Source organism: Colletotrichum navitas, assembly GCF_030913465.1.
Source record: "Colletotrichum navitas strain CBS 125086 chromosome Unknown LY79scaffold_104, whole genome shotgun sequence".
In the NCBI taxonomy this organism is placed as follows: domain Eukaryota; kingdom Fungi; phylum Ascomycota; class Sordariomycetes; order Glomerellales; family Glomerellaceae; genus Colletotrichum; species Colletotrichum navitas.
In genome coordinates, this window is record NW_026850650.1 from 29,890 (window position 1) to 56,362 (window position 26,473).

General features: G+C 55.4%; 7 protein-coding genes across 7 annotated transcripts; 4 read left to right on the forward strand and 3 right to left on the reverse strand.

Annotated features, from left to right (window-relative positions):
- Positions 1-288: 288 nt before the first annotated feature.
- Positions 289-1,385, forward strand: LY79DRAFT_526878 (uncharacterized protein; the record flags this gene model as incomplete). Its single annotated transcript, XM_060555876.1, has 2 exons — positions 289-1,094; positions 1,217-1,385. The coding sequence occupies 2 exons, from the start codon at positions 289-291 to the stop codon at positions 1,383-1,385; spliced, it is 975 nt and encodes a 324-aa protein (XP_060408537.1).
- A 5,257-nt stretch (positions 1,386-6,642) lies between these two features.
- LY79DRAFT_569690 (autophagy protein Apg5) lies at positions 6,643-8,608 on the forward strand. Its single transcript, XM_060559074.1, has 2 exons — positions 6,643-7,290; positions 7,644-8,608. The coding sequence occupies exons 1-2, from the start codon at positions 6,985-6,987 to the stop codon at positions 8,232-8,234; spliced, it is 897 nt and encodes a 298-aa protein (XP_060408538.1). The 5' UTR covers positions 6,643-6,984; the 3' UTR covers positions 8,235-8,608.
- A 575-nt stretch (positions 8,609-9,183) lies between these two features.
- On the reverse strand, positions 9,184-9,524 carry LY79DRAFT_42817 (uncharacterized protein). The gene has a single exon (XM_060553162.1). It carries the CDS (start codon positions 9,426-9,428, stop codon positions 9,243-9,245), a length of 186 nt encoding a protein of 61 aa, XP_060408539.1. The 5' UTR covers positions 9,429-9,524; the 3' UTR covers positions 9,184-9,242.
- A 585-nt stretch (positions 9,525-10,109) lies between these two features.
- LY79DRAFT_673994 (uncharacterized protein) lies at positions 10,110-14,063 on the reverse strand (the record flags this gene model as incomplete). The annotated part of the gene is made up of 6 exons (XM_060564243.1): positions 10,110-10,587; positions 10,642-11,295; positions 11,348-11,449; positions 11,505-13,052; positions 13,111-13,220; positions 13,293-14,063. The coding sequence occupies 6 exons, from the start codon at positions 14,061-14,063 to the stop codon at positions 10,110-10,112; spliced, it is 3,663 nt and encodes a 1,220-aa protein (XP_060408540.1).
- A 3,625-nt stretch (positions 14,064-17,688) lies between these two features.
- LY79DRAFT_569699 (uncharacterized protein) lies at positions 17,689-18,353 on the reverse strand. Its single transcript, XM_060559075.1, has 2 exons — positions 17,934-18,353; positions 17,689-17,886 (listed from the first exon to the last, which is right to left on the reverse strand). The coding sequence occupies exon 1, from the start codon at positions 18,318-18,320 to the stop codon at positions 17,967-17,969; it is 354 nt and encodes a 117-aa protein (XP_060408541.1). The 5' UTR covers positions 18,321-18,353; the 3' UTR covers positions 17,689-17,886; positions 17,934-17,966.
- A 295-nt stretch (positions 18,354-18,648) lies between these two features.
- On the forward strand, positions 18,649-20,171 carry LY79DRAFT_43047 (uncharacterized protein). Its single transcript, XM_060553163.1, has 2 exons — positions 18,649-19,173; positions 19,246-20,171. Exons 1-2 carry the CDS (start codon positions 19,004-19,006, stop codon positions 20,102-20,104), a joined length of 1,029 nt encoding a protein of 342 aa, XP_060408542.1. The 5' UTR covers positions 18,649-19,003; the 3' UTR covers positions 20,105-20,171.
- A 551-nt stretch (positions 20,172-20,722) lies between these two features.
- On the forward strand, positions 20,723-21,512 carry LY79DRAFT_43071 (uncharacterized protein). The gene has a single exon (XM_060553164.1). The coding sequence runs from the start codon at positions 20,904-20,906 to the stop codon at positions 21,354-21,356; it is 453 nt and encodes a 150-aa protein (XP_060408543.1). The 5' UTR covers positions 20,723-20,903; the 3' UTR covers positions 21,357-21,512.
- Positions 21,513-26,473: the final 4,961 nt, after the last annotated feature.

Consider the following 26,473-nt stretch of genomic DNA (forward strand, 5'->3'; position numbering starts at 1 on the left):
CCTGCAAGGGGGAGGAGGGGGCGCTTTGCTGGATCGCGATTGCAATACTCCTCTCACCTGCCGTCGACCAAGAATGGCTGGGAGGGGGGATTCGCGCGCTTCTGGATGCCTTCCCATTTCTATATAACCGCCTCAACCTCCCACCCTCTGAGCCTTTCCTTTCTCCTCTCATCATCATAACACAAGATACCCAAAACAAAGCAACCAACCAACCACACAACCACCCCTTTCCCAATACACCCACATTTGAATTCCATTTGATACCCGCACCGCGAACATCAGCCCAGCATGTCTTCCATCGTCAACAAGGTCAAGGACGCTCTCCACTCCGACAAGAAGCACGAGCAGCCCGAGGGCACCTCCGGCCCCCACGGCAGCCGCGCCGCCAACGCCGCCGACCCTCGCATCGATTCTGACCGCGACCACCGCGCCAACCCTGCCGGCACCACTGGCACCCACACCGGTACCCACACCGGCACCACTGGCTCCGGCTTGACAGGCAGCCACGGTACCACCGGCTCCGGCCTCACCGGTAGCCACGGCACAACCGGCACCACCTGCTACAACGACCCCGATGGTGTCCACGGCCCCCACGGCGGACGCGTTGCCAACAAGGTCGACCCTCGCGTCGACTCTGACCGTGACCACCGCGGTGCCCCCGGCTCCGGCCTGACTGGCAGCCACGGCACCACTGGTTCCGGTTTGACCGGCTCTCACGGCACCACCGGCTCCGGTCTCACTGGTAGCCACGGCACCACCGGTACCCACACCGGCACAACTGGCTCCGGCTTGACCGGCAGCCACGGCACCACCGGCTCCGGCCTTACTGGTAGCCACGGCACCACCGGTACCCACAACACTCACGGCAATTCCAGCTTGACCGGCAACCCCAACACGGGCGCCACCGGCGGCGTCTCCAACACCCACAACGCCGCTGGCCACGTCGGCTCCGCCGTTTCCGGCACCCACGGCACCGGCCCCGCCCCCAACACCGCCGGACCCCACAAGTCCGACGCCATGAACAAGGTCGACCCCCGCGTCGACTCGGACCTCGACGGCTCCAAGACCGTCGGCGGCAACAAGACCTACGCCCAGTAAGCGAAGACCACACCTGCGAGCGCAAGCCGATTTCCCGAAACCGTCGGGGGAGAAGGGGGAGGGGCGGGAGCCGAGAGGCACACAAAAAGCATTACAAGGGACTGACGAGCAACCTCAGGGATACCACCTCGGGTGTTGCCAAGGACCCTACCGACGCGGCTCAGGTCCCCCCCTCCGTCTTGGCCCAGCACATTGGCGAGCCCCAGATCGCCCACGGGGATCACGGTCACGGACGCGCGAGGCGCAACAGCAAGGTGTCTCACCAGGAGACGCATCGCGGATTGTAAAATTTGGAGGATCGGTTTTTGATGAAGAGAAGACGAGCGATACGGTGGATTGGTGGGAATTGATACCTAGTTTAGTGCTTGTAACATAGCCTGATATGACCTAATGATATTAGCATCGTCAAAACAAGTTGCCAACCATGTTCTTCTAAAAGCATTCTGAATGTTGACTGTGTACAAAGAACTTTGTGGTATCAAGATTGCACTGAGTAGCGGTATCTTTTAGTTGCGTCCAAATATATGGAAAGACGTCCAAGTATATGGAAAGACCCTCCAAAAAACAACAATTATAATAAAAAAATGATTGATATATAAATCGTTCGTGAACAGTCTGCTGCAGTTTATCCGACACATGTGCAATATCACGGTACGTAAAACCCGATACGGGACACCTCTGACCTGTGTCAGATCTCAATATCTTAATAAGGTATAGCATACCCAATAACGCAAGGCAACTGCTGAATCTGACTTCACCTCAGCGGGGCAGAAAGAAAGAAAAAGAACACAGAAGACGGCCAAGAATTAAAGTTGCGTGGAACGTTGAAAACACAATTTATAGCCAGGGGGTAACAACAGCGCAATAACCACCCCCCGCCTAGTATACTCGCCCAAGTAGGTATTTATTTAATCAAGGTATGGCAGTACCAACATGTCTCAGAGTGGCAACCTCCATGGTGTGGCTAGCAATAGATTGCTAGCCTCTGCCGGAGCTTTTGGCGACAATGGTCTAATTGGTCAGGGCCTGGTTGGCAGAAGGATATTCTGTCAGCGTCTGTTACACAACACTTGTTATAATCCGCACTATTGAACCAGTTGACATCCCCCCCCCCCCCCCCCCTCTCCACCTCTATCTATATCCGTCCGTTTTTACCCAACGACATCTTTTCTTGTAACGCCGTTTATGTAAACTACCAATCGCCGAGCCTTCCCGCCAATGTTCCCGTCGCTTCGAAGCGTCCCAGGAACGGCCCTCCTAGACAGTCGTCACCTTGGGCCTCGTAAGAGCTAAAGCCAAAGAGGCAGATATCCCACCCTCCTCCTTCTCAACAGAAAAAACACACCCCCCCTCAACGGCCCCTCATGATGCGCTTTCCGTTGGGCGGTCCTGCTTCGCTTGCACGATGGGTAATACCGAGCCCCGCATGGTCGCAATAACGAAGCCGCTGTAGAGGTTGTCCATTCTGCAGGACGCACGCGACGTGCCACAAGGACGTTCCTCCTTACCCACAACGGCAGCCCAGGCCGGCGAGGCGCCCTCCCTTTCCCCTGTCCGTTTTGTGTGACCGATACTTTGCAGTCTCGCGTGTGTCCTCTGCTGGCGGGAGGCACACGCCCCCCCCCTCTCCCCAGACCGTCTTTCGTCATAAGTCGCCGTACCAATGGAACATCGTCCTTTGTTAGTTTCGCAAGATAGCGCGTGTGGCTCTCATTTGTCGAACATCCTCTTCGTCAACCAAGGTTTGAGCCCCTTTCCCAAGTCGTGGCGCATTGGTAAGTTAAATGCCCTTCCCTCCTCTCCGGCGAACGGCAATCGCCCGGCTATACCGGACCATTGTCTCCGGCACATCACCCGCCGCATTCCCGCGACAAGGCACCACCCCTCTTCCTCAGGCGGCTCCCACGGGTAAGCAAGGTTTCCGGCGCGTTGGACAGGCGAGGAGGCAGACACATGTAATACCGTTGACGACGCGGGACCGGCATACGGTCCCTGGATCTTTCTCTTACTATCCCGGCGCAATACCGCAAGGATGACGGGACCTCAGGTCTCAGTTGTGCGCATCCAGCCAGTTCGTATCCACCCCCCCGCGCGCCGGTCCTTCCCATCTCGAGAGGGAAAACATTGCGATGCATTACTCATCTCTCGCATCCGAAGCCTCGGCATGTCGTGTAAAAATTAAAGTAAAAGTCGGAAGATGTCAAGTAGTCGTTCGTAGATGATATCGCCCCGATGTTTGCGTGAGAGTTGGGCGATATGCAGTTCGGCCAACTACACTCTCCTCAGATGTTGAACAATCCCGGTCCGGACGATCACAGACGAGACGGCGGCTGCAGCTCACCCAATTCGACCATGGAGAACGGAATCGAGCGGTTTATCAAACCTCTCTGCTTCTCGGTGCCTGTTTTTGGAACCTCGGACGCCGATTTGGGGAGGGTGGGTTAGCTTTTCTTGCTTCTTTTTCTTTATCGATAGATAAGACCCCCCACGGTCGCAGTGCATCGCAGTGCCTTGTCTTGCCTTACGCGCGAAAGCAGAAACCGACTGACGCAGAGAATTCGATATGCTGTGTACCGAATGACTTTTCTCGTCAGCAGACAATCCGTGCTGTTTTTTCTTTTTGTTTCCTTTTTTTGTCCTTGGGTGGAGGGGCAGACGGGGGCGGCGTCCACTAGCTTCCCATTGCCCATACTCCGTACACATTCGCACATAATGATTGAGGAGGATGGATGGATGGATGTGTGTGTGTGTGTGTGTGTGTGTGTCATCGATGGCGACCGCGGCCTTGGCGGCTCAGAATCGTAAACAAGCTGACAGCTAGCTGCCCACTTTCCGTAAAACGAAAGTGGGCTTCGAGACGTACCTAGTGATGCGTTGGACAAAGAGGTGTGTGGCCATCACCCACCACTGCCTGGCGCGTCCACATCGCCCGTCACCCCAATCTCCCCAGCTGGAGATGCTGCTTTTGATACCATAGGGTGGCGGCGTCTGCAAAGCGACCCTTACTGCGTAAAATGGGTTGGTGACACGTCTTCACCTCCTGGCGAAGATCCCGCTTCGGATACGAGGGTGACAGAGCCGACGCAGCGAATTGACGGGCAGGAGCATGGTAAGCAGGCACACTTATAGTCATCAGACGCCGGTGATTGGACGGCAGGCTTGTCACCGGCTCTCGAGATACCTACAAGTAGAATAGTCCGCATATTTGGGTTGTGAAGGAGGCGTCGTTGTGACTGACGCCTTGCGGCCTTATCCTGGGCACTTTGAGGCGAGAGGACATGATCGTTGCCCTCTGCTTAGGGAGCCGAGCTGGAAGATCCAGTGCCATGGGATTGTGGTCTTAGCCCGTCCCCCATCCGAAGGCATGGGGGGCCTATATGAGTAGTGTGGATTTCGTGGGAAACGGACTTGTCTCGGTTGGAAGGAATCGCCCCTCTACACGGCCAACGGGATACATGGGCACGGCGAGGGTGTGAGCTAGGCAAAGGCTGGCGGTAGTGGTCGATGCAGGGCGGAACGCGGGAGGGGAAGAAAGAGGGTTCAGACCAAGCACCGAAGGGACGGGCACCGAATTGCGGCAAGGCACGGGAAGACCATCCTATGTTGGGGAGTACCGGTAGGTCGAGGAGGGTACGGCATCTGCCCAAGGAGCTCTAAAGTCCGAATCTGCAGGGAAAATCAATTTGGATGCCATACCTACTACGATGTGCAGAATTTTGCCATCATGCGACCATCGTGGAAAACAAAAAAGACGGCGAATGTGATGGGAAAGTGATGAACCGAGGTTGTCAGGGGGGCTTGCCATGGAATCCAAAAGGGGGGGGGGGGGGGCGTGTGAGCAAGGCATTGAGGTTGACGATCGAGAGCTTCAAGTCCGCAAAACGCCGGTGGTTTGTTGGCCATGCAGGCAACGGGCGACCGGGGGGGGGGAGGTAGGTATTGTCACTCCGAGTCACTCGACTTGAAAGGTACTTTGGGATGGCTGGCAAAAGAGCTCGAGGCAGCAGACGGCGTATTTGTAGTGGTAGACGCAAGGAAGATTGGCGCGCATGTGCTGTGCGCGCTGTGCAGCGCAGCCATCTCGTTTGAGTGATTTTGTCAGGAATGACAAGTGACTGGAGAAGAGGGCGTGTCTTGTGGGCCGGCGGTGGGTAGGCATGGCATGGCATGCCAGATATACTATACCGCCTCTGCTATATCCGTGCGCCAGCCTGCAACTAAACTAGTGTAGTTGCACGGCAGAAGAAGAAAAGAAAGGGCTGGCCAAGGAACCCCGCGAACAGAAATCCTCCTTGGGACAGGTGATGTGCCTAAGCACCAGAGCAACATCGACAGGGGGCCGTTTGCTACTGCGATTTTCTTGCTTGGGAAACTGACAGCTCACGCACATGGCCGATTAGTGAACTGCGCCGAGACGGCGGAAGGTGCTAGTGTTGAATCTCCTTCGTATGGACAAATGAGCAAACAGGATCCAGTGCATTCGGTGGTCACTGGACCTGATGCCCATCCGGACCCCTTGGCTGTTTGGCCTTTTTGGATTCGAGGTAGGATGCAAGATTCTGCGGCGACAAACCCTCTCTGGCGCAGAGGGTGAGGGAATCCTTGCGCACGCGGCGAACGCTTGGTCATGCATCATGAACCTTGCGGCGCAACGGCTCGCTTGGATTTCTTTTTTTCTTTTTTTTCCCCTTTCGATCCGTGAAGGTGCTTGCCACACGTGTGGTATCAAGGTGTCGACGACCCGTGAGTGGGGTAAGGAAGCATGCGGGGGGTGGGCGTTTTGTTTGCTTTCTTTTCCTAATTGTCGTATCGAGCGGGTTGGAGTGGTGTAGCAAGGTGAAAGAAGGCGTATGAGGGGCGGGCCTCAGTACTTGCTTCGGTCTTGTCGACGCAGCGTCGGTGATGTTGTAAAAACAGGCGAATCTTGCGATGCTATGGCCCATCGAGCTTGCAACCATCCACGGCCATTACCGCAGGGAGAGAGACCCGCAGATAGCGTCGACTGCCAAGGCGGGGCGAGTATCGCTGACAGGCCTCGCTGTCATCCCATCTCGCCGAACAACAAGCGTCGAGAGACAGAGACGAGGGTTGTTGTCTCGGGATGAGTCGTCGATGGTGGAAGTCGCAGTCGCAGTCGCAGCCGCAGCCGCCCGCAGTGGGACTGGATTGGATTTGGCAGCTTCAGCTCAGCTCGGCTCGAACGCCTTCCGTCTACCTACCTACTCGTACTAAGTAAAGGTAAGGGATTGTAGACGTTACCTTAGTAAGCAGGTAGGTAGGTAGGTGAGGGAGGAGCCGCTGTCAGATGCACAAGGAAACCCACCCTCCCCCGGGGCTACCGCAGGTGCTAGGGGAAGGTCCTTTCTGAAAGCAAAGCTGAAGGCAAGCAGGCAGGTAGGAGGTAGGGGAGGGGTGTGTGGCTTGGGTAGTCACACACGATTACGTAATCATGATAGCGACCTAGTGAAGTGGGGCACTGCTTCGGCCACGGGCTGGGAAGGAGCGCCCCCCTTCCCCCCCCCCCACTGTTGCCCTTCCGTATCCGTTCCCGAACCACCTCACTCCTCTGCCCGGCGCAACTGCAACGTCAGTCGCGGACCCGGTCCACACCGCAGCGCAACTTCCCTGGCCTGCCAACTGTGTACCTGCTTGAGGGACTGAGAGAGACGACCTCACTGCGATCCACGATGACTAAGGACCTTCCTTGATCGCCCTCGCCATAGCTTCATCTCACCCTCTTCTCAGCCGACCGTACGTGTGCTGTTCTCGACCTGCCCCGTCTATTGTCACACCCGTCTCCACAGCCTCTCCCCCATACGACGACACGCAAACTCCGATCTGTAAGCCCTGCGCTTAATTACCACCATCGCCCGGCCACCACCTACCATGGCCTCCATCCCCCAGGCCCTCTGGTCCGCCCAGATCCCCCTCCACATCGTCCACCCCTCGCACCCCAACACGCCGCTGGTTACCTCGCTGCCGCGCTTTTCCTACCTCGCCTTGCTGGTTCCGCGCTGCTCCGCCTTCTTCCGCGCCCCCGTCTCCGCCTTCCACCACGAGCAACTTCTCCTCCGGAATCTGCCCCTCGGTCTGCTCGTCGATCTCTACCAGCCTTCCCTGCCCTGGCGCCTCACTGTCAGCGATGGCGACAGCTGGGACATTGGAGACACCTTTCTAAACTGTGTCAAGGAGGTGAGCCTTTCCTTGTCTCTCATCTCCTTCCCCAGCCTCTCGTTGTCTCTCCATCCCTTTCGTGTCTCAAATAGAGCCCACCCAATACCTAAGCTACTGTACAAGCGAGCCCGCCATTTCCCTCTGTCAAATGTCTTTTGTCCCAGCAGTTTATGAGGAGAAACCTCCACTCATACATCACTTTCACATTGTCCATTCATTCCCGCTACGGCCTCACCTTGAAGAACAGGCCCACTGTTAGCTGCCCGCCCCCCGCCCCCCATTCCCATTCTACCTCGCTTCGCCGTGAAGGATCATCAAAACCAAACCCGAGACCGAACCAGTCCACCTGACCTCCCCCTCCCCCCAAAAAGGCAGACTTTGTCCGTTATGGCAACGCAAAACGCATAATGTCGCTATCTAAAGCGGATACCTCGGCCCTCTGGAATGCCGTCCAAGACAACGACTTCGCGTCTTTCTCCAAGATCAACGCCCTCCTTCTCAATGCCCCCACGCCCCTCCGCAATGTGCCCTTGCGGGTGTACATCCCCTCCTCGCCCCCGCCCGGCACCTCGTCGTCGTCGTCGCCCTCGCTCGCCTCACCGGCCGCGGCGCCCCCGAGACCGCCAGCCTCGCCGTCGACAGCTTCGTCGCAGAAACACCAGCAACAGCCAGCGCCACCAATCCCAGGTATGACGGCGGACCAGCCCTCTTCCACGGGTGCCTACAAGGTCCTCCAGGCCCTCGTGCCTCCGATAGTGCCGGGCACCCGCAACACCCCCCAAACCCTTGGCCGTGCCCTTCAGTCGCACCTCCCATCCCTCTTTCCCTCGAGTCGAGACCCGGTCCTTGCCAACGTAGTGCTCCACGGCTCGCCTGTGCCCTTTTCAGCTCCCCTGGAGGACCTCATGCGCGAAGCCGCGTACCCGGACGGGTGGCTTTGCCTAGCGGTCGTTTTGTTGTGAAGGAGAGAGAGGGAGAGATAGACTCGGGCTGAATGGGGCGCAGGAAGCCTTGGCACGTGTAGATTAGAGTGGCGTCGTTGGGCGTTTGGGAGTTCAAGCGTCGGTTTTGGTTCGGTACCTTTGGGAACTTGGTGGCCTTCCGTAGACCATCAGTTTATCCTAGACTCAGGGGAGATCCATCGCGTGCACTGCTGCAACTTTAAGTTGACAGATAGCAAGAAAGATTGCAATCATTTTGACCAAATTCACATTGAATGGACTGCGGTCTAGACGCAGGATGGCCTTTTCATACCGCACACACACACACACACACACATACACACACACACACATATACATACACACACATATACACACACACACACATATACACACACACACACATATACACACACACACACATATACACACACACACACATATACACACACAGTTGCCCAAGCTGTAGAGAGAGATCCAAATCATTTCACCTGCCCGGTTCCAGACCTAGAGCCATGGCATTTCTTATATATGTGTACCTTCTTGTTCCCCAAAGCCTTTTGTCGTATCGTCCAATGGTATATCATCGCCACGTGTATGTGTAAAGGGAGTAACAAGGAGAGGGGAAAAAAGAAAAAAATACCCAGCACAACACAACCACCCCCTCTCACAGCAACGCGTGTCTCCATTCCATGCGTCTGCGTGCATACGTCCGGGCTTCCAGAAGCCGGAAATAAGGATCTGGCACAAAGAGCAGAAGAAAAAAGAAGGCAGAAAAAAAAAAGCAGTCCCCAAGGTGCAAGACGGAGGAGAGAAGACCAAGCAGGAGAAGAAGAAATAAATAAAGGCCCCTTTTGCCTCCAATGGTATTTCCTTCGCGACACAAGATCCCTGCGCCCGGAACACACTTAAATAAAGTGCGTGAGGGTCGCGGGGGAAGAGTTTGTACTATAATATAGATTTGATATGGTATGATGAACAGAGCCCACCTGGAAACCTACCACCTGTCTCTCTCTCTCTCTCCCCTGGTCATTGAGGCGACGCGAGAAGAAAGAAAAAAAAGAAGAAAAGCAGCACACGCGAACCCAGTTCTCCGATATGCTTGATGCAGAAGAATGCCAAAGACGAAAGAACAATAGATGCCAATAGATGCCCCAAAAAAGAAGAAGAAAAAAAAAACACGAGAGCGGGAGCGCGGTCTTCCAAGCTTTGCATCGGAAAAGCTTGAAATGAGCCGGCACAAGGAAAAGGACGTCAAGACCCAAAAATGCAAGCAAACCCGATCTCAAGCCAACTGGTGTGCTTTCCCACCCTTGATATCTCCTCCACCCGAATTACCTTCATAAAAGCCCGCAGGGACATCATCTAAAAACGACTGTGCGGTGCTTGTTCCTCTAAACCTCTCTCCTAATAAGCCATCCCTGCCTCCGTAATACTGTCCAACCAACCCTCACCGTCTGTCTCGTTCCGCGTGTCTGTCCGACCGTTTCGGGTATGGGTGGGTAACGTCGGGTTCCTGACAAGTGGTGGCTTGGCGTGGTAGTAGTAGTAATAGTAGTAGTAAGTCGATACCATTGTCGACATCTGAGAAGACGTTTCCCAAATACCAATATAGATACGAGCCGTAAATTTAAAATCGCCAAACGCCGGTTCATGGATGATGTTCATGTTGCTTGGGCTGAGAGTCGTAACCACGAGTGGGACGATAACTCTGGCCCGCTTCGTTAACTTTGTCCGTTTTCCCTCCCAATTAGTATTGCATCCCCCATTCCCTCCTTGGCCTCGGGGATATTTTTTCTCTTCTTTTGCATCCAGTTTCCCACTCGAATATTCCGTTGACCCACTCCTGTTGCTCGTGTACTCTTGCAGTGGGTGCGCGCTTCGTGAAGCTTCAGTTTACATCTGCATGGGCTGCTGACCTGGCGATCCAGAGTATCCGTGATAACCCTGGTGGTGATTTGGCGGATGGCTTGATCCGTTGCTGAGGATGCGGTGTCCCTGGCTCGGAGAGTTGTGAGCGCTGTGGTGGTTCTGCTCAACTGCATACGCCATGGACATCGGGCCCTGGTTGTGGTGGTGACCCGGCGGCGCTGGGTGAGGCGGCTGAGGCGGCGGCGGCGGAATCGAAGGGCCGGTCATGCTGGGTGTGCTCGAGAAGCTGCTGGACGCCACTCTCGGTTCGTTGAAGAATAGTTCCCTCTCGATGTGCTGCAGGATGTGCATGTCGATCGTCAGGGCGCTAGAAGATTGGGCGTGCATGTTGAACATTTCGATGGTCCGCCTAAACAGTTCCTGTAGCTGCGACCGCTCAATGAGGCGAGTCAGATAAGGGTCCCTGTAGGCTGCTGCCAAGATCAGGAGGTTGCCCCATTGCCTGCGAGAATGGGTTAGCACCACCGTCTTCTTTCCCAAAGTCCAGCTCACTTACGCATGTGCTGTTCCAAAGATATTGGTCACAAGGAGTCGCTTGTTGTCTACACCGTGGAAGGCCCGAGTGCTCTGGATGAGTGCCTTGATGCCCCTTTCGGCCCACGCCTTGACTTCGGGGTCGAGCTCGTCGTGTCCGCGGATACCGTGAGAGCCATGTCCCACGAGTGCCGTTGCATCGTGGGGGTTGAGGACGCCGATGGCACCCATGTTCTCCTTGTTCAAAATGCCCGAGTCGTCGGAGCGCTGCTTGAGCTTCTCGGAGACCTCCAGGATGAACCTGATGAAGGGCCGGTAGATGATGACTCGAGCGCCCCAGTACTTGGCACGTAGTCTCGCATCCAAAAGGTCGGTCGCTGGAGGGTCTTCCTCGTTGAACCTAAAGTCGTTTGAAACCCACGTCATGCTTCGCAGTTGTTGCTCCAACGCCATCACCTTTCTCATCTTCTCGTACACGCTAACGTGCTGCTCCTTGGGGTCGTACAGCAGATTGTGGATTGTGTTGAGCGTCTTGCGCAGGTAGAGCTGCCCAATGTAAGAATCGCGAACCCTGACCGAAAAGCCGTCGTCCATGAGCTTCATATTGGGCCAGGGCATCTGTTCCTCATAGTCCTGGCACCTAGATCGTGGGAGTTCGAGTTCCGCGATGATATCACTGCAAACATTTAGCAAATATCTCCGGGGCCGACAGATCAGTCGTCACCTACTTTTCCAACTGCAGGCAGCTCCAGAATGCGAGAAGAACCGAGTTGTCTCGCTTCTTTTCGGGGGGGTTATACACCCCCATCTTGAAGAAGCGACTCATGTCACTGCGTTTTCGTTAGCATATTTCACGTCAGCCACCGACTCTCGAGGACTGCTCACCGGCGCATGATCATGTTCAAAGCTCGAGCGGCGTTGAAGAACATGGCATCACTCTCTAGGACTCGGCCCAACTGGCCATAGTACAGACCGGCAAAGATGAATGTCTGGGCGTGCTTTATGGTCCATCCGGCCATGTGGTTGCCCATGATATCGGAAGCATAGGCGAAATACTCCAGGCCAGGGATGATGTCGTAATTGCGCCTCAGCGAGTGGCCTGTCTTGAGAACGCCGCTGCCCTGCATCGACTGACGCCGGCTCGGGAGGCCGTTGGCCTGCTCCTTGGGCGAAGGCAGCCCCGAGGATTGAGAATGCGCGGAATAGGAAGGGGGCGATGCCTGTGTGCCGGGAGAGGACGGGTAGCCGTTCCTGTTTGCCGGGGAGTTGTGGTTGTGCTCGGGTATGTCCCGCGGCAGGTCTGGGATCTTGGACTCATGCTGACATATCTTGCCGAGAGCGAGAATGACCAGAACGAGGGCGTTCTCGATAGTCCTGTGCGGTCTGCCGGGCTTCCTGGGTAGTGGAGCAGGCTCGTCGGGCTGGTCGCCTGCTGGCGAACGCTTCCGCTTGTTGGACATCTCGGGGTAGCTCGTCGGCGGCACGAACTTGGCCACGCCGGGGGCTTGAGGCTTCGTCTTCCTCTCGGTCTGTGCTAGGCTGTCCAGGAAGCGCTTGACCAAGCTCCTCAAGTCGCCAAGAGGAAGAATGGGATGCAAGCTCAGAATGTGTTTCTCAAAGCTGTGCACATACGACTTGACCGTTTCTTCGGCGAAATCTGGATGGCCGTCGCCCACAAGGGTCCCGCTGGTATATCCCACATTCAAGGGCGGACTCCAGCCCCCAACTTGACCCCACGCATCACCCGGCGAGGGCGAGTTGCCAGTCTCGGAGAAACTGTCCTCGATTGCGTCGACGGTTCCGAATGCCTCGGCCGCGCTGCTTCGCTCGTACGTAGAAGTGGCACCAGTGGCAGCAGCGGAAGGAGTGCGCTCCTGGCCACTGCCTTCACCGCGTCCATATAGACGCAACACTCCCCGCTTCTCCTCTTGGGCGATGGGGTACTCTTGAGGGTACTTGACCCCCTCTCTTTCCAGGATTCCCTCGGTCAGCTCCTTGATTCCCGGCCACGACAACAACATGTCGGCTCTGGTGGTGTGATTTGCGGGGATCGAAGGAGCGCCCGGGGCCACGGGTTCTCCCGGCGGAAACTGGTCCTCGGGTTCCATGTCGGCGTCGTGCATCTGCTGGGCCAAGTCGGTCTCACCAACAGCCATAGGATGCGGCTCTTCCATTTCTACTTGGTTCGGGGGATAACTGTCGACAGGCGGCGCAGCGGCAATCGGTGAAGGCGACTTGACAATCGACTTTTGAACCGGGGACAGGTCTGCCGACAGCGGCTCGTTTTCCATTTTGATGTTGTGGAATTTGAGCGTCGTTTCCATCTTCTTCATCCATTTTTGCTGCTCAAGGATCTGTGCTTCGAACTTGGCCTCCATCGCCGTCTTCATCTCGGAAATCGCCTCGAGGATGTCGGTCTGTCCTTTGTCGATACTGTTTACACCATCAGCAAGATACGTTAGGCGCGGGAGGGGAGGCAAACTCGACTGACGCCTTTGGAACGGGATCGCGGTATTTACACTCGACCCCCTTTTCTCTGCAGCTCTTGCAAGGCTTGGTTTCATCACATTTCGCCTTGAGTTGCCGACAACTATCGCAGGCCTACAGCACACGAGAGGGTTAGCGCGCTGACAAACCATCGAGGGCAGCCCGTCAGAACCGGGCCGCACATACCTGAGAGGCTCGTGTTGCCTTGCGCTTCGCAGTCGAGGAGTATTGGATGTTATTGTAGATGGACTCCTGAGGGGCCTGATACTGAGGCGGTTGCTCGTAGTGTTGTGGAGGAGGAGGCGGCGGCGGCTGGGCCATGGGAGGAGGGGGGAAGCTGCCTCGGTACCCCCCCGGCGTAGGGGGCATCTGCTGGGGCCCGTTGTCGTAGCTCATGTGTCGTCGAGAGTCGTCCGGGTAGGGCTGATGAGATGGGTGAGGGGGCGCAGGGTGCGGCGGAGGAGGTAGACCGTCGGCTGGCCCGCCTCCCGTCGAGTGCGGGCGTCGAGGATGGGCGAGGTTCTCTTCGTGCGGCTCTCTCTTCACGCCGGCGGGGTCTCGGCCGGGATACGGTGGGTAGTGAGGGTGAGCAGGCGAGGCTGGGTGTCGGTAGTGATCCTGCATCGGCGCGTACGGAGGCTCTTGCTCATGGTGTCTTCGATCATCAACGTGATGGTGTTGCGGCGCGGCGTGGGAGGGATGGTGAGGCTCAACGGAACGAGGAGGGTACGGCGGCTGCGACTGATGGTTATAGGGCGCGGGCTGGGCAGTATGGTGAGGCGGGAGGGTATGAGCCTGGTGCGGCGTCGAGGGGTGTGAGGAGGGCGGCGGCGGCGGCGGCGGCGGCGGATGGTGTAGTGGTGGCAGTTGTTGATGTTGCGGACCGCCCGTTGGTGACCACGAGGTAGTAGTCGAGAGACGGGGGCGCTTGTTGTCAGGCTGCCCCGGAGGATCCATGCTTGATATATATGTACATGCGTACAAATGCTAATGAACAAACAAGAGACGAAGCGAAAATAGGGTCAGGCCAGATCCGTGAGGTGGAGGGAGGAGGTGGCGGCCATGGAAAAGCTATGGGCAACCGGGGAAGAGTCGCAAGTGCCAGTCCCGGTCCGGTCCAGTCGAGTGTGTCCGAGGGAGGTACTAGGCCAACGCAACGCACGGCGACGCAGATGGGAGCAGTGGACGGGGATGGGGAGAGGAAGAAGGGAAAGGAAGGAAACGCCTTAGTGACAAGCAAGCAAGCAACTTGACAATCAATCGAGCAGGTAGCCTGTGTGAGTGAGGGAGGTGCGCGAAGTGAGAGAGAGAGAGAGGCCGAGACGAAGGACGGGGAGGGCCAGGTCGGGCTGGGGGGTGTGTATGGTTTGACTTCTTGGACCCAGGGGGGGAGGCAACGGGAAGCAATCGGAGGTTCCCAGTGTTTGGACGAAAGCAAGGGACGGTGGTCGAGTCTCGAGCAGTTCCTGTCCTAGCGAACGGTTGACGGCGGCGTAGGTGTACAGCACTGATACCACAACGGCTAGTCAGCGCGCAGGAGGTAGGCAGCAAGAAAGTGTATCTCTCTGTCTCTCTCTAGGTATGGCGCAAGTCGGCGCGAAAGCCAGACAGGGCAAAAAGGTACTTGTTGGCTGTGTCGGGGATCTAGGTATATCGAAGGTATGCCGTCGGGGGGGGCAAAAATGATAGTGCGAGGCGAGAGAGGCGGTTTGAGATGTTCCCGGCTCTGTGGTTCATGAAACTTGTGAGATGGGATTTCCCACTCCGCGAATGCGCCCGGATGCCCAAAGGATATGCGGCAGAAAGGGAAGGATGGGAGGGGCGAAGATCGGCGCGTTGGGCAGAGATGGAGACTGGACAAAATTTCTTTCTTTCACTCGGCGAGTCTTGCCCTTTCTCGTGTACTCGGTTGCACTCGTTCAGGGTTGACGGGGATGAAGGTGCGAGCGAGGTGGGGGAAGGATCTCGGGCTCGCGAGCGTGGGAGGAAGAGGGTGAGGGAGGGGAAAAAAACAAATGAATGTGTAGAAGACGTCGATTTCTCAAGCGGCGGCAGATGGAAGGGTGATGATGGAGTGAGTTCGCCATATACCTAACCTTGCTCACACCGCACAGAGAAGCCAGAGATGAGCGGGGCGGGGTACAGAATACAAGTGTTCATGCGCGTCAGAGGTGCTCGGCAAGGTACCGAGTACAGGTGCATCACAAGAGGCGTGTGGAGGTGTGTGTGGAGCGTAGTAGATATGGATCCCTAAAAAAGTTGGAGGCAGAAACGGGCACCCACTACCTTTCGAAGGCGGTCTGGTCTGTCTATCTGTCTCTGAGGAGGGGGAAGCTCCTAGGAGCTTGTAGTTTGGGGGGGGGGAGGGGAAGGGGGAGGGGGGGGTGCGTGTTTGCAAGTACCTTCACCCCCGATGATGGGCCAGTAAGAGAGATAGCAACTACAGGTACAACAGCAACAGCGACAGCGACAGCGATAGAGACGCACGGAGACAAGGACTTTTGAGGTGGGTGTTCCCAGCCTGGGAAATCCAATCGACCCTGCCCAGTGTCAAAGTCTCAGCCCCATAGTATATAAACGAGCAAGGATGCTGGTCGGGGGCGGGCGGTGATGCTTGAGCGACGAGATGGCTAGTGTAGAGCACCACACACTGAGATAGAGAAAGCGAAAGCTAGCAAGAAAACACTAATACCAGAAAAGGATAGAGAAGTTGGTAGAAAGAGAGAGAGAGAGAGAATAAAAAATAAAACAAAAAGAGCACTACAAGAAAAAGAAAACAAAACCAAAACAAATGTAGCGGCGGCGGCGACCCTCTGGGGTTTGCGAGGAGGTCAGGACGAGAGACCTTGGTCGTATAGTATACATGTGAGTACATGGTGAGGTATCCAAGTTGGTTAAGAGATTTTGCGGTGCCGCTGGGAAGAAGAGAAAGAGGGCGGACAGTAAGGGGAGGAGGAGAAGGGTGCGGGGGGGGGGGGGGGGGGGGGCGTGTGATGGACGTGTGTACGTACCTGGTAGAAAGTCGACATCGCCGCCGTTTCTTCCACCACGCGCGCCGTCCGTCGCGCCGCCTACCCCTACCCCCTGTGAGGGAAAAAGAAAAAAGAAGAAAAGGAAAAAAAGACTGCAAGTGGGAAGGAGAACCCCAGCCAAGAAGCAGCAAGTAAGTCCGTGCGTGCGTTCCTGGTCAAGAAGGACTGGGGAGGGGGGCGTGTGATTTATGGGCTGTACCACACTACCGTACGCACTCGTGAGATTCGTCGACCACTAGTGAGTCGGCTAACGGCAATAGGTATCGTGGCCGCTGTAAGAGGTGTAGTGTGCTGGCAGAAACAGGGATCTGGATGTGGCAAAAGCAGGGGTTAGTCATGTACGTCAGCAGCAAGTTAGGTGGCAAAGGCCAGCAAAAAACCTTGTAATTGGCATTGGATTTCCTCCCTCTCTCCCACTCTAGATCTCCCATGGCCTTGTTGAACTATCTCCAATGGGTTGACTATCTCCAATGGGTTGCTGGACGTCTTCAGGTAGAGATATATACTCTTGGCTGTCGTTATTTGCATTGACGTCAGGTATCTCTTCTTGTGTCATTTCCTTCTTTACATAGGCGTCGCAGTTGAAGTTATCCCAACTATCCTATGATATCTTCTCGTTTGGTATGTCCTTAATCCGAATCTTGTCAATGTCGCTTCCATCTGGGTTACCACTAATCCCACACTGAAGAAAGGATTGCCGGACCATCTTACTCCTTCCAGCTAGGCGACGGGCAGCTGTTGCAACAGTATAGGTAACCATTACGCGTTTTATTGATGTAGACCACTTGATGGGCTGGCTGGGCTGGCCGGGCTGGCTGGGTTGGATGGGTTGGATGGGTTGAAGTGGCTAGATAGGCTGGCTGGGCTGGCAGGCGGCAGCTTGCTCTATTTGCTACGTATACTCGTCGGTTGCCTCAGATAACCACTGCTTAAAGGGCTTATTAATAGCAGTATCTAGAGGTTAGAGGAGGGAGGTTGTGCCTAGCGGTATAAGGCTAGGTGTCACGTGGTTAGATCGAAGTCGTGATAGTATTATAGGCGTCTTATGAAAAGTAGTAACGTCTATAACCAACAGGTATTCTTGCCCTGTTGTAAGGGGAAAAAATTCATCTGTTAGCCACTGCCCAAGGAGATACTCGTTATTATAAGCCGTATCGTTATATTCAACTGTTACCTCTTTACTGTATGAGTCACCCTCACGTGCCTCAAGTTGGCTGCCAAGGCTAGCAGGCTTGCCGTGAAAGATAAGCTTTGGCAGTAGCCGTTGGACCCCATCGGCAAAGATGTAGAGAATGAGAGTGGCTTGCCGCTTACTCTAGCCACTACGGTCGGTCTTGCTAGCCACAGTACAGGCCCCTCGGGCTGCCCAAGTTGAGCCATCGAGGTACTCAAAAGGGATAGGGGTCTCATCAAAGTTGACGATACAGTCAGGTGGAAATCGGAGCCCATTAATGGGCTGGCGGGCAAGTGAGGGCTGACTAACCCGTCGGTTGAAGTGGAGGAAGTTAGTAACAATAGTGAGGTATTCGGCAGGCAGCTTTGAGGCTTACTTTGTAATCCGGCGGTGTGAAATATTCCATCGTGTGCAAAAGCCACTAAACCAACCCACAGAGAATCAGAAGGGGTAGGTAGGCAGGTTGTTGGCCATGAGGGTGTTAGGATAGTTGGCTGTAAAAAGGGCCCAGGCCTCCCGCTTAAACCATCCGGTAGTAACTACCTTGTCACAGGCTCGTTGTTGCTAGAAGTGACTATAAAGGTCAGCTTCCATCTCTAGCCATTTTGGTTAATAACGTACAGCTAGACTATTGCTAGCAAGAGCCTCTTGTTGTCAGTACCAGCTAGATATCGTCGTAACAGGTATTTTGAAGCGGGCAGCAGCCTCAGGAAAGGTTAGGCGGCGGAGACCGTTGGCTAGGTCAAGAGGGGTATCGTTGGCCCGCGGCCGTTGCTGCCGTAGATTTTGCTGTTGCCCAGAGGGGTTCAATGGGTACCGGTGGTGCTCAAGGTAAGTTAATACCTCTGTTTTCTTTTGCCGAGAATAAGACCGTTCAACTCGTTGGATTGGCTTCTTTGGTGTATATCGTCGGTTGATAATAGGGGTAGACTTCTTGCCCATCTTCTTGCGTAACGGAGGTGTAATATTTGGGTTGATTTCGCCCAGCGGCGGCAGGCGGTCGGGCATCGTGAATATCGTGGTGGGTGGGTTGGTGGGTTGGCAAAGTTAACTTGGATGGGCTGGCTGGCAAGCAAGTGGGCAAGTGGGCAAGTGGGCAAGTGGGTGGATGGGTGGATGGGTGGATGGGTGGGTTGATGGGTTGACCGCTTTCTATATTAGGACTAGCGCAGTGGATATCCACTAGCTGTTATTGGTAAGCTGCTAGCTATATACGGCTAGCCGGCTCACTAGTGGTCGACGAATCTCACGAGTGCGTACGGTAGTGGTAGGAGCGCTGCTTGCCGCTAGCTATTTCTTCCTTCTTACCCTTCTCCTCCTGCTCCTTCCTTCGGCTCAAGCACTATACATACACCCATCTGTGCCATGCGTGATGCATCTGTGGGTACGTGCTCGACTCATACGTTTGTAGGTACACGGATACGGCTCGTAGCTCGACGTGAATATACGTACTGGCCTGTCCAGAGTACAGATACTGGCCGTACAATAATAGGTACGTACTCACACTGCCGTCACGGGACGTCTGTCTCGATGCTTGGGGAAAGTCTTGGACTAGGCTGGAATTCGACTACGTCTTGCGGCTATACCTGGGTAGATACGCACGCACATACATACATACATACATTAATTAGTAGGCAGGCTGGTGAACTATCCGGACCTTCCTACCTACCCAAGTGCTTTACTGTCCGTCCATGTTGCATCTGCCTGAGTGGCGTACCTGGGCCGTGACATATTATCCGTTTGTCAGACACACATCCACACACATACGCGCGCGCGCGCGCGCACACACACACACACACACACACACACACGGTTTCTGGCGCAGACCCCAGAATGACACATACGCACACACATACTATGAGTAGGCCTGCACACACAGAGCAAACTAGCACTACTGCTAATAGACATCCAAGAAAAGTTGACAGATAGTCAGGGATAGGGCGGCGACCAGCGCGCTGACCGACTCGGGTCATTCTCCATTCCCGACGACACCGCCCATGCGGACCGACCTCCCTCCCACGCCCACCATAATAGCTTCTCTGTTTTTGCTTGCAAGCCGGCGCAGTCTGTCGTCCAGGGCCGGTAAACCTAGCAAGCAGTTCCTTCTGGTCGGTTCCCCGAGGCCACGATGCCAGCTCGGACGGGACGCGCCGCCCGAAGCTGTCGGAACAAAGGGGGGGGGATGGGTGGACTCGGGGAAAAGCATCAAGACAAGACAAGACAAAGATAGCATCCGCGACTCATGGGATAGACGGCGAAAATCTGTTGGCAACAGACGGGACCCATCGTACCTGCCGCTGTTCCTACCCCGACCAGCCTATCCCAGCCATCCTATCCCAGCTATCCTATCCCAGCCATCTTTCTCCTATTCTCCCTTCTCCTCTTCAGTCTCGCCTCTCTTTGCCCGCCGCAGAGTCACAAAAGAGGCGGGAAAAGACGATACATTGTACAAGTCATGCAACGGCGCATTCTGTCTGGATCATGTCCCATTCCATGCCGCACTCCGGGCCAGACGACTGGGGATCAGCGGTCACGGGATCCGGGAAGGGGAAATTTGCTTCCTGGCTGGAGGAATGGGCGATGTCTCCACTTTTCCGGGGGGCGGGGCTCAACTCCGCCGTCCACGTATCCGTACACTGAGTATTATTATTATACTATGTAAACCAGGTATTTTGCCCCGCTCTTCCTTGTTCTTTTGGCCATTACGTCGTGGGGTGGTTGTCTGCCTGAGACGAGGACCGGTGAGCGGGACGGTGTACGATGTACGTCGTAATGTGCCATGCGGTGAGTGAGGCTTGCTTGTGTGTTGGCGGTGTCTTGTTGCGAGTCACCCTCCCCGCCCCCCTGGGAGGACACGCCGAGGTACCTGCGCCCGAGTCGGTCCTCAACACAACAGTATCCGTTCTCGGTGCTGTTATATTCAGTCTATATATGTCTCTCTGGAGAGGGGTGGGGAGGAGGGTGGGGGTCGAATTCTGTCTTGGTTCCCGAACTTCCCGAGCCCTCGGTAGCCAACGCGCAGGGGATGCGACGCCAATGCGATCCCATCTCCTTCGTGGGAGACAATAAATGGGCGGCGGAACGCTGCGCATCCTCCCTGCAGAAATGATTGTCGGCTACACTCCGCTCGTCACTTGTCCGCTGCCTTGCGCCGGCGCAGCTCTCACTCTTACTCTCTTGACAGATGGGGTCCGGATTGGATGCGGGCCGATTCACGTAGGCAGGCATCGCGCGCGTGCCCAGGCGGTCATGGTTTGCCTCGGCTCAAGGACTCACTGGGGCCCTGTGTGCTCGAGTCGTGAAGAAAAACAAGCGCTCGCCGTGACGTAGGGGAGTGTCTCGCTTGGGTTCTCTTTCGCTTCCATACGCACCAGCAATGTTACAGGAGGGGGGCGGAATTCCATGGGCGTTGAAAGCGGAAGATGCCCGGGGCCATACTGCGCTATGGTATAGTTTGCCATGTAAATTGATTGGTAGAGAGCGAGGGAGAGAGGGATAGGGAGAGAGAGACAGAATGAAAGGGCCCGAGGTCACCTCATCACCCGGCAGACCTGCGTCCCGTTGCATTAAAAGGTTTCATAGGCACGAAGGATGACGAGGCATCGCGGGGGCTCCTGGACGGACAACGATACCTATACAAGACCCGTGGACGCGGAACGAAGCCCGAGGGGCCAAGTGTTGAAAAAACACGGGGGGTTACACGAGCGGACGGCGGTATCCATATACTCGGTGCCCTGCTATCTCACTGATGCCCAACCAGCGGTGACACTTAGCATGGCAGAGTCTAAATCAAGTCGGGGCCAACAAGAGAAATGGGGAGAAGGAATAGAAGCATCCGCGCCAACTCCACGGCGCCGGTCCAAAGGGCCGGTACCTGGAAAGGATTTGGCTCAGAGGGGGGACGGGGACTCGGGGCGCCATGAGGGACCCGCTCTACTTAAAGTCGACGGGGATGGCCCCTTCAACGGACGTAGCAGGCGAGTGAGCAGCAACACTCCTCCCTACTCTCTCTCTCTGCGTGTGTGTGTGTACCCAAGTCTGTAGCTTCTGCTTTGCTTGCACACTAAACGTGGGATGAGATGGGATGAGGGGAGGGAGGGGTTGGCGCTTGGCGACAGGCGACGGGCGACAGGCAGGGGGGGTGTGCGGGGAGGCGGAAAGGGTAGTGGGCAGGTGAACTAACAGCAGCAGCAGCAGCAGCAGCAGCAGCAGCAGCAGCAGCAGCAGCAGCAGAAGCTTCCTCCTATCAGATTTGCTCTTCGAAAGAGGGGGAACGCTGGTGGGATGGCATGTCAGCCCCGAGGGCTGCTGATGCTGCGGCTGCCGGCTGGTGTGCATAGGCCGGCGATGGTGTGATGGTGGCGGGCAAAGAGCTTGCTGCTTGCCGAGACGGCGTGCGAGGGAAGCAAGGGAGCCAGGATGAACGCTGCCCGTCAGTCTGTGGTCTATCGGTGGGTACTATAGTGAGCCGCCGAAAGGGAGGTGTGAAGGAGATGGGGGGGAGACTGCCAGTCAGTTTTAGTTCGAGGTCAGTCAGTTAGTTTCGAACTGTTTTGGAGGTGGGAGAGTTCCGAAAAAGCACGTGCAGCCTTTAGTGGATACCGACTCCCATGACGGATCCAACAGCAAGAACAATAACAACAATAACAACAACAACAACAAGAAGAAGAAGCGTCGTTGTGATTGACGATTGACAGCAATGACAATGATGGTTCTCCCCCAGAAACTCTAATGCGGTAAGCCTCATCATCGCCCCTGTTCCGCCACCCTCTCCCTCTCTCGTCTTAGGGCGCCGCCCGTGCTTTGCACCTGCTGGTCTGCTGACCCGGGTGTTTGATAGAGTCCGAGTGTCGAGTCTGAGAGTTTGAGAGTCTTTGCTCATCCTGGCCTTGTTGCAGTGAGATCCGAGCCTGTCTTTGCCGACAGCCGGTTCAGGGTAGGGAAATACTACAATAGCCTGCTCTCTCTCTCTCTCTCTCTATTTGTGTGTGTGTAAGGGTATGTTTGTTTGTGCGTCTGCAGGATATGATATGTTATATGCCGTTGGAGCTGTCACCTCCCCTGCCCCCTCCACCCCCTTCGGGTCCCAGTGCTGTTTTTTTGGTTCGGGTCGGGTCGGCCAAGGCCTCCAAAGACAGAAACCTTCTCCAAGTCCGCCCGGTTCGGCAGTAGTGACCTTGGTGATGCGACTCTATGAAATTGCCGCGCCGCGGTGCCCAGGCGGGAAGGGTGACCCCGTCTCCAAAGTGCCGTTGTAGCACCAGCCCCTCTATATTTTATTTCCAAATCCGGGAGGGTGGTTTTTTTTTCTTGTCTTGTTCTTCCTTGGGGCTTACCAGCAGTCGAAGTCTTCACACTTTGGCACTTCTCCAAGAACCCGATGACAATTGCGCGAGTCGCGTCAAAGTAAGTCGGGACGCCGTTTCTTACTCCGCTGCTCTGAATCCGGATATCAGACCAGATTACTGAACCCCAATTCTGTCCGTGTGTCTGTGGAGAAGCAAGTCATCCGTGTCGAGCGAGCGAGCGCGCACACACGCACGCACACAGACACAGACACCGACACAGACACATAATTACACATCACACACACAGACAACTCTTCATCTCTCTTCCAGGTTTCTGTGCCTCTCGGCCCCTGTCTCTCTCTCTCTCTCTCTTTCTCTGCTATCAGGGACTCCGTCAGCACCCGTCAGCTCCTGTTTGTCGTGGCCGAGGCGTGTCGGGATCTCCTTGGCCAATGTCATTATCACAAGCAACAAACTTGACCGAGCCAAGCCCGGCCTTTGCAACTCGGCAAGGACAGGATCCACGGCTGTGTGGGTCTGTTGTGGAGTGTGTCCAGAGGAGAGAGAGAAATAGAGGGGATCAAGAACAGGTTTGAGGTTTTTCCCTAATATGGCCGTCCCTGGTTCCTCCCAACACTACCACTCTTAGTCCATAAACACATACCACCCATGTATAACAAAAAAAGTGATATGAAAATTTACAATTTTTTTTTTTTTTTTTCAAAATAAAAGGCTCTTGCACGTCCCGTCACCTTTGCGACCAGTCCACATCCCCCATCAGAACGAGGCGCGTCAGTGCACCGCCCCCCCAATATATACGATGTCCTTCCAAAAACGAGAGCATCATTTCTCGGGGTTTGGCGAATGCTAGTGTACTGGTGGCCCGGCGGATGCATATGCTGTGGTTCAATGGATGTGGAGTATCTTGCCGTTTTTCTCGCCTGGGCTTCGCTGCTTCGCTAGGTTCCGAAGCGGAGTTCCACATTAAACCCCATACGGCCGTCTACCGAGCGAGTCCCCCCCTCTCTCCAGACGTCGTCAGGGACCTGTATAAGTCCAGGCTAAATCCGACTGCGTTAGAGTATCATTGTGTAAACCACATGTGCGAAGTCGAGAGGGGACCGCTTTGGTTGGGTACGTATCTCAGTCAGGGGGAGGGACCTGAACCAGGAACGACGCAGTGTCGCTCACCCATCACCTCCTTTCCCCCTTTCGGTGAGCCGCAACCTCTCTCGTATCCGCTCCGGATTCGGAGTCGGCCGCGAGCGCCGGCGAGCTTTCAACAGCGTGCGGGTTTGCACAAAGAACGCCCGTGTGTCCCAAAAAAGCTTGCCCATCTCTTCCTCTCCCCCCCCCCCCCCCATCCTTTGCCCAACCGCGACACTTCATGCACTTGACACATTTGGAGTCGTTGGAAAACAGGGTTTCGCGGGGTAAAGGGTTTTGGGCGTTAGCCACGGTGATGTACCCCTTTCCCCTTTCAAGCTGTGTTTCTCGCGCTTGCTGTTTGCCCTGTGGGACCTCGAAAGGGACCGCTTTGTGCCCAGCACCTTACCACTTTCTGTTTGCCGCATCCAACGAGAGCAACGGTATTTCTCTATTCGGATTCGGCGTGCTCGTCTGCGTCATGTCCAACGAGACGAGACTAACAACACATCCCCCGCCTTCCCCTCAGCTTCCCGTCAGCAAACCGTTCCGGCGTTACGTCGGATGCCAGCGCTGTCCGCCCCTGTCCGCTCACCGCAAGCGAGTGAGATAGGCCTGTATACAGACAATCGACGGGTCATCGGGGCCTTTGCTGCAGAACAAGATTAAGACGCAAGACGCAAGATACCGCTCGGGATGCGATTAGATGTGACTGCCGGCAAGTGATGCGCCGGGCAGGCAACCGGCGGCCCACTGCGGGCCAAGCGGCCTACTCCATGGGTAAGAAGTGTCTAGTGCTGTTGGAACGGCATCATTTGCCCCCCCCGGAGGACTTGCTATCTCAGTCGGGGAACTTCGGTGAAGTCGCTAAATAGATACCAATAGCCTCTCGAAACGGGCCAAAGGTCGCCGACCCTAGCCTCGAGCGCAACGAACGTGCCGACCGGGCGGGGGCATGGGATCCTGCAGAAGATCCCTGCTCCATCTGTCCCGTGCTACTGTAGATGTTCAAGAAAAAAAAAGAAAAAAAACCTCGTGAGGAACCGCCTTGTATCTGTACCTCGGTATCAAAGACAAAGGAGTGTTCAACGTGACCTGCGCAAATGCCGCCCTACGAGCGCCACCCTCCCGCTTGCTTTTCCGTCCCGTTCGTTCCTCGTTCGGCAGGGCTGGACAAGTGAGACGCGGACACGCGTGGGCTGACGAGAGGGGGGAGGAGGAGGAGGAGGAGGAGGAGGAGGAGCATCATGGGATAAGGTGGCATGCAAGACGGCGCAGCGTCATGTCATTTTTTCGCCTTGGCCGCGAGCAAGAGAGGAATAACATGTTTGCGCATCATCAAAGCAACGGGCAGTCGTGGATTAGCCAGCCCCAACCACCACCCCCTCCTCTCTCTCTCTCTCTCTCTCTCTTCAGACCGTCGTCGACTTGTAACCAATGTCTGGCCTCGTTCGAACTTCGTACGCCGTACGGTAACATCATGCTACGCCACTCAGCTGTCACCGCCCAAGCTTATTTCACTCGCTCAGGCTACTACCGATACGGGAGAACCCGTGACTTTCAATCACTGTCCTACCGCATTCGCTAGAGTCTTGTTCATGCGACCTAAGAACAAGGGTCGCCTCGCTCCCTCTCTCCCTCTGTTTCTCCACCTCTCCGAGTTTGTCCATGGCAAGCAGGCGTAACGACAACATGCAACGCGTGCTCGCCAATAAGCGGTTTTACACGACTAGTAGAAGTAGTAGCAGCCCACACCGGCTTGTCAAGGGTTTTTTTTTTCTCCCCCTCTGGGAAAAGAAAGAAACGAGCACCTTATGACGGAGAGGCGGTAAGCCTGACGTTTGCCACGTTCCGCAGTAATCTCTTGGCGGCTTTCTCGGCGTTTCTTGCTTGATACCGGAAGTACCCCGCCGGCGAATGAGCGTCGAAAGAAGGCTTCAAGAGTCAGTATACATAGCACGTTAGAAGAGGTCGGGCTTGGGGAGGGGGGGGGACATGATGAGGCTGTTGAACGCATAAAATTAAAAAATTACTGTTGCGATGTTGATCATCGCCCGTTAATATCGGAGCTATCGGATTAACTCCGATGGCCGATGGCCGGATTAACCACGGCCGACCGCCGACGAATATCCTCCGCGGATTCGCGGCGGTTAACTGGCTACTTAACCAGCCAGCCCGCGATAGTTACCCTTCTTTTTCTTCACGCATAATAGAGATCAACAGTCACCCCTAGTATTTGTCAATCGCCACCGATACGTACGGTTAACCGTGTCACCAATACCCTGGTGAAACCAACAATTACAAAGAAGAGGAATTAAAACAAATAAAAAGATAATAAAAGAGCCCCCGAAATGTGCTCGGAGCATGCTCCGAGCTTTTGTTGTCCAATAAGCGGCCACTTCTTCTATTCTAAATGTTTCATCACTCGGTTGCCTGTAACATGTCCATATATCACATACGCATCGCCGCAGCTGCCATGCGTGGTGGGGTGATGCGCGCAGCACTTGATTTGATTGTGCTGACTGGGCACGGTTTGGCCCGTGCTCAATGGACTGCCCGGCTCTTGTTGCGTTGTCAGCGATGAAGAAACAATATCTCACATCGACTTCAGTCACATCATCACACTCGGCGTCGAGGTGACATATAGATATACTTGTGCAGAAAGCAGCTAGTCATCTGCCCAGCTCTGCCTGTTAGTACCCAAGTACTCACCGCCATTTGTACCAG

Bases quoted from the DNA above. Each gene is read 5' to 3' on its own strand.
- LY79DRAFT_569690 (XM_060559074.1), top strand. From the start codon at position 6,985: ATGGCCTCCATCCCCCAGGCCCTCTGGTCCGCCCAGATCCCCCTCCAC. The intron at 7,291-7,643 runs GTGAGCCTTTCC...CCCCCCAAAAAG, and splicing joins TTCTAAACTGTGTCAAGGAG to GCAGACTTTGTCCGTTATGG.
- LY79DRAFT_42817 (XM_060553162.1), bottom strand. From the start codon at position 9,428: ATGCAAAGCTTGGAAGACCGCGCTCCCGCTCTCGTGTTTTTTTTTTCT.
- LY79DRAFT_569699 (XM_060559075.1), bottom strand. From the start codon at position 18,320: ATGCCCGACCGCCTGCCGCCGCTGGGCGAAATCAACCCAAATATTACA.
- LY79DRAFT_43047 (XM_060553163.1), top strand. From the start codon at position 19,004: ATGTTGCATCTGCCTGAGTGGCGTACCTGGGCCGTGACATATTATCCG. The intron at 19,174-19,245 runs GTAGGCCTGCAC...ACAGATAGTCAG, and splicing joins TACGCACACACATACTATGA to GGATAGGGCGGCGACCAGCG.
- LY79DRAFT_43071 (XM_060553164.1), top strand. From the start codon at position 20,904: ATGACGAGGCATCGCGGGGGCTCCTGGACGGACAACGATACCTATACA.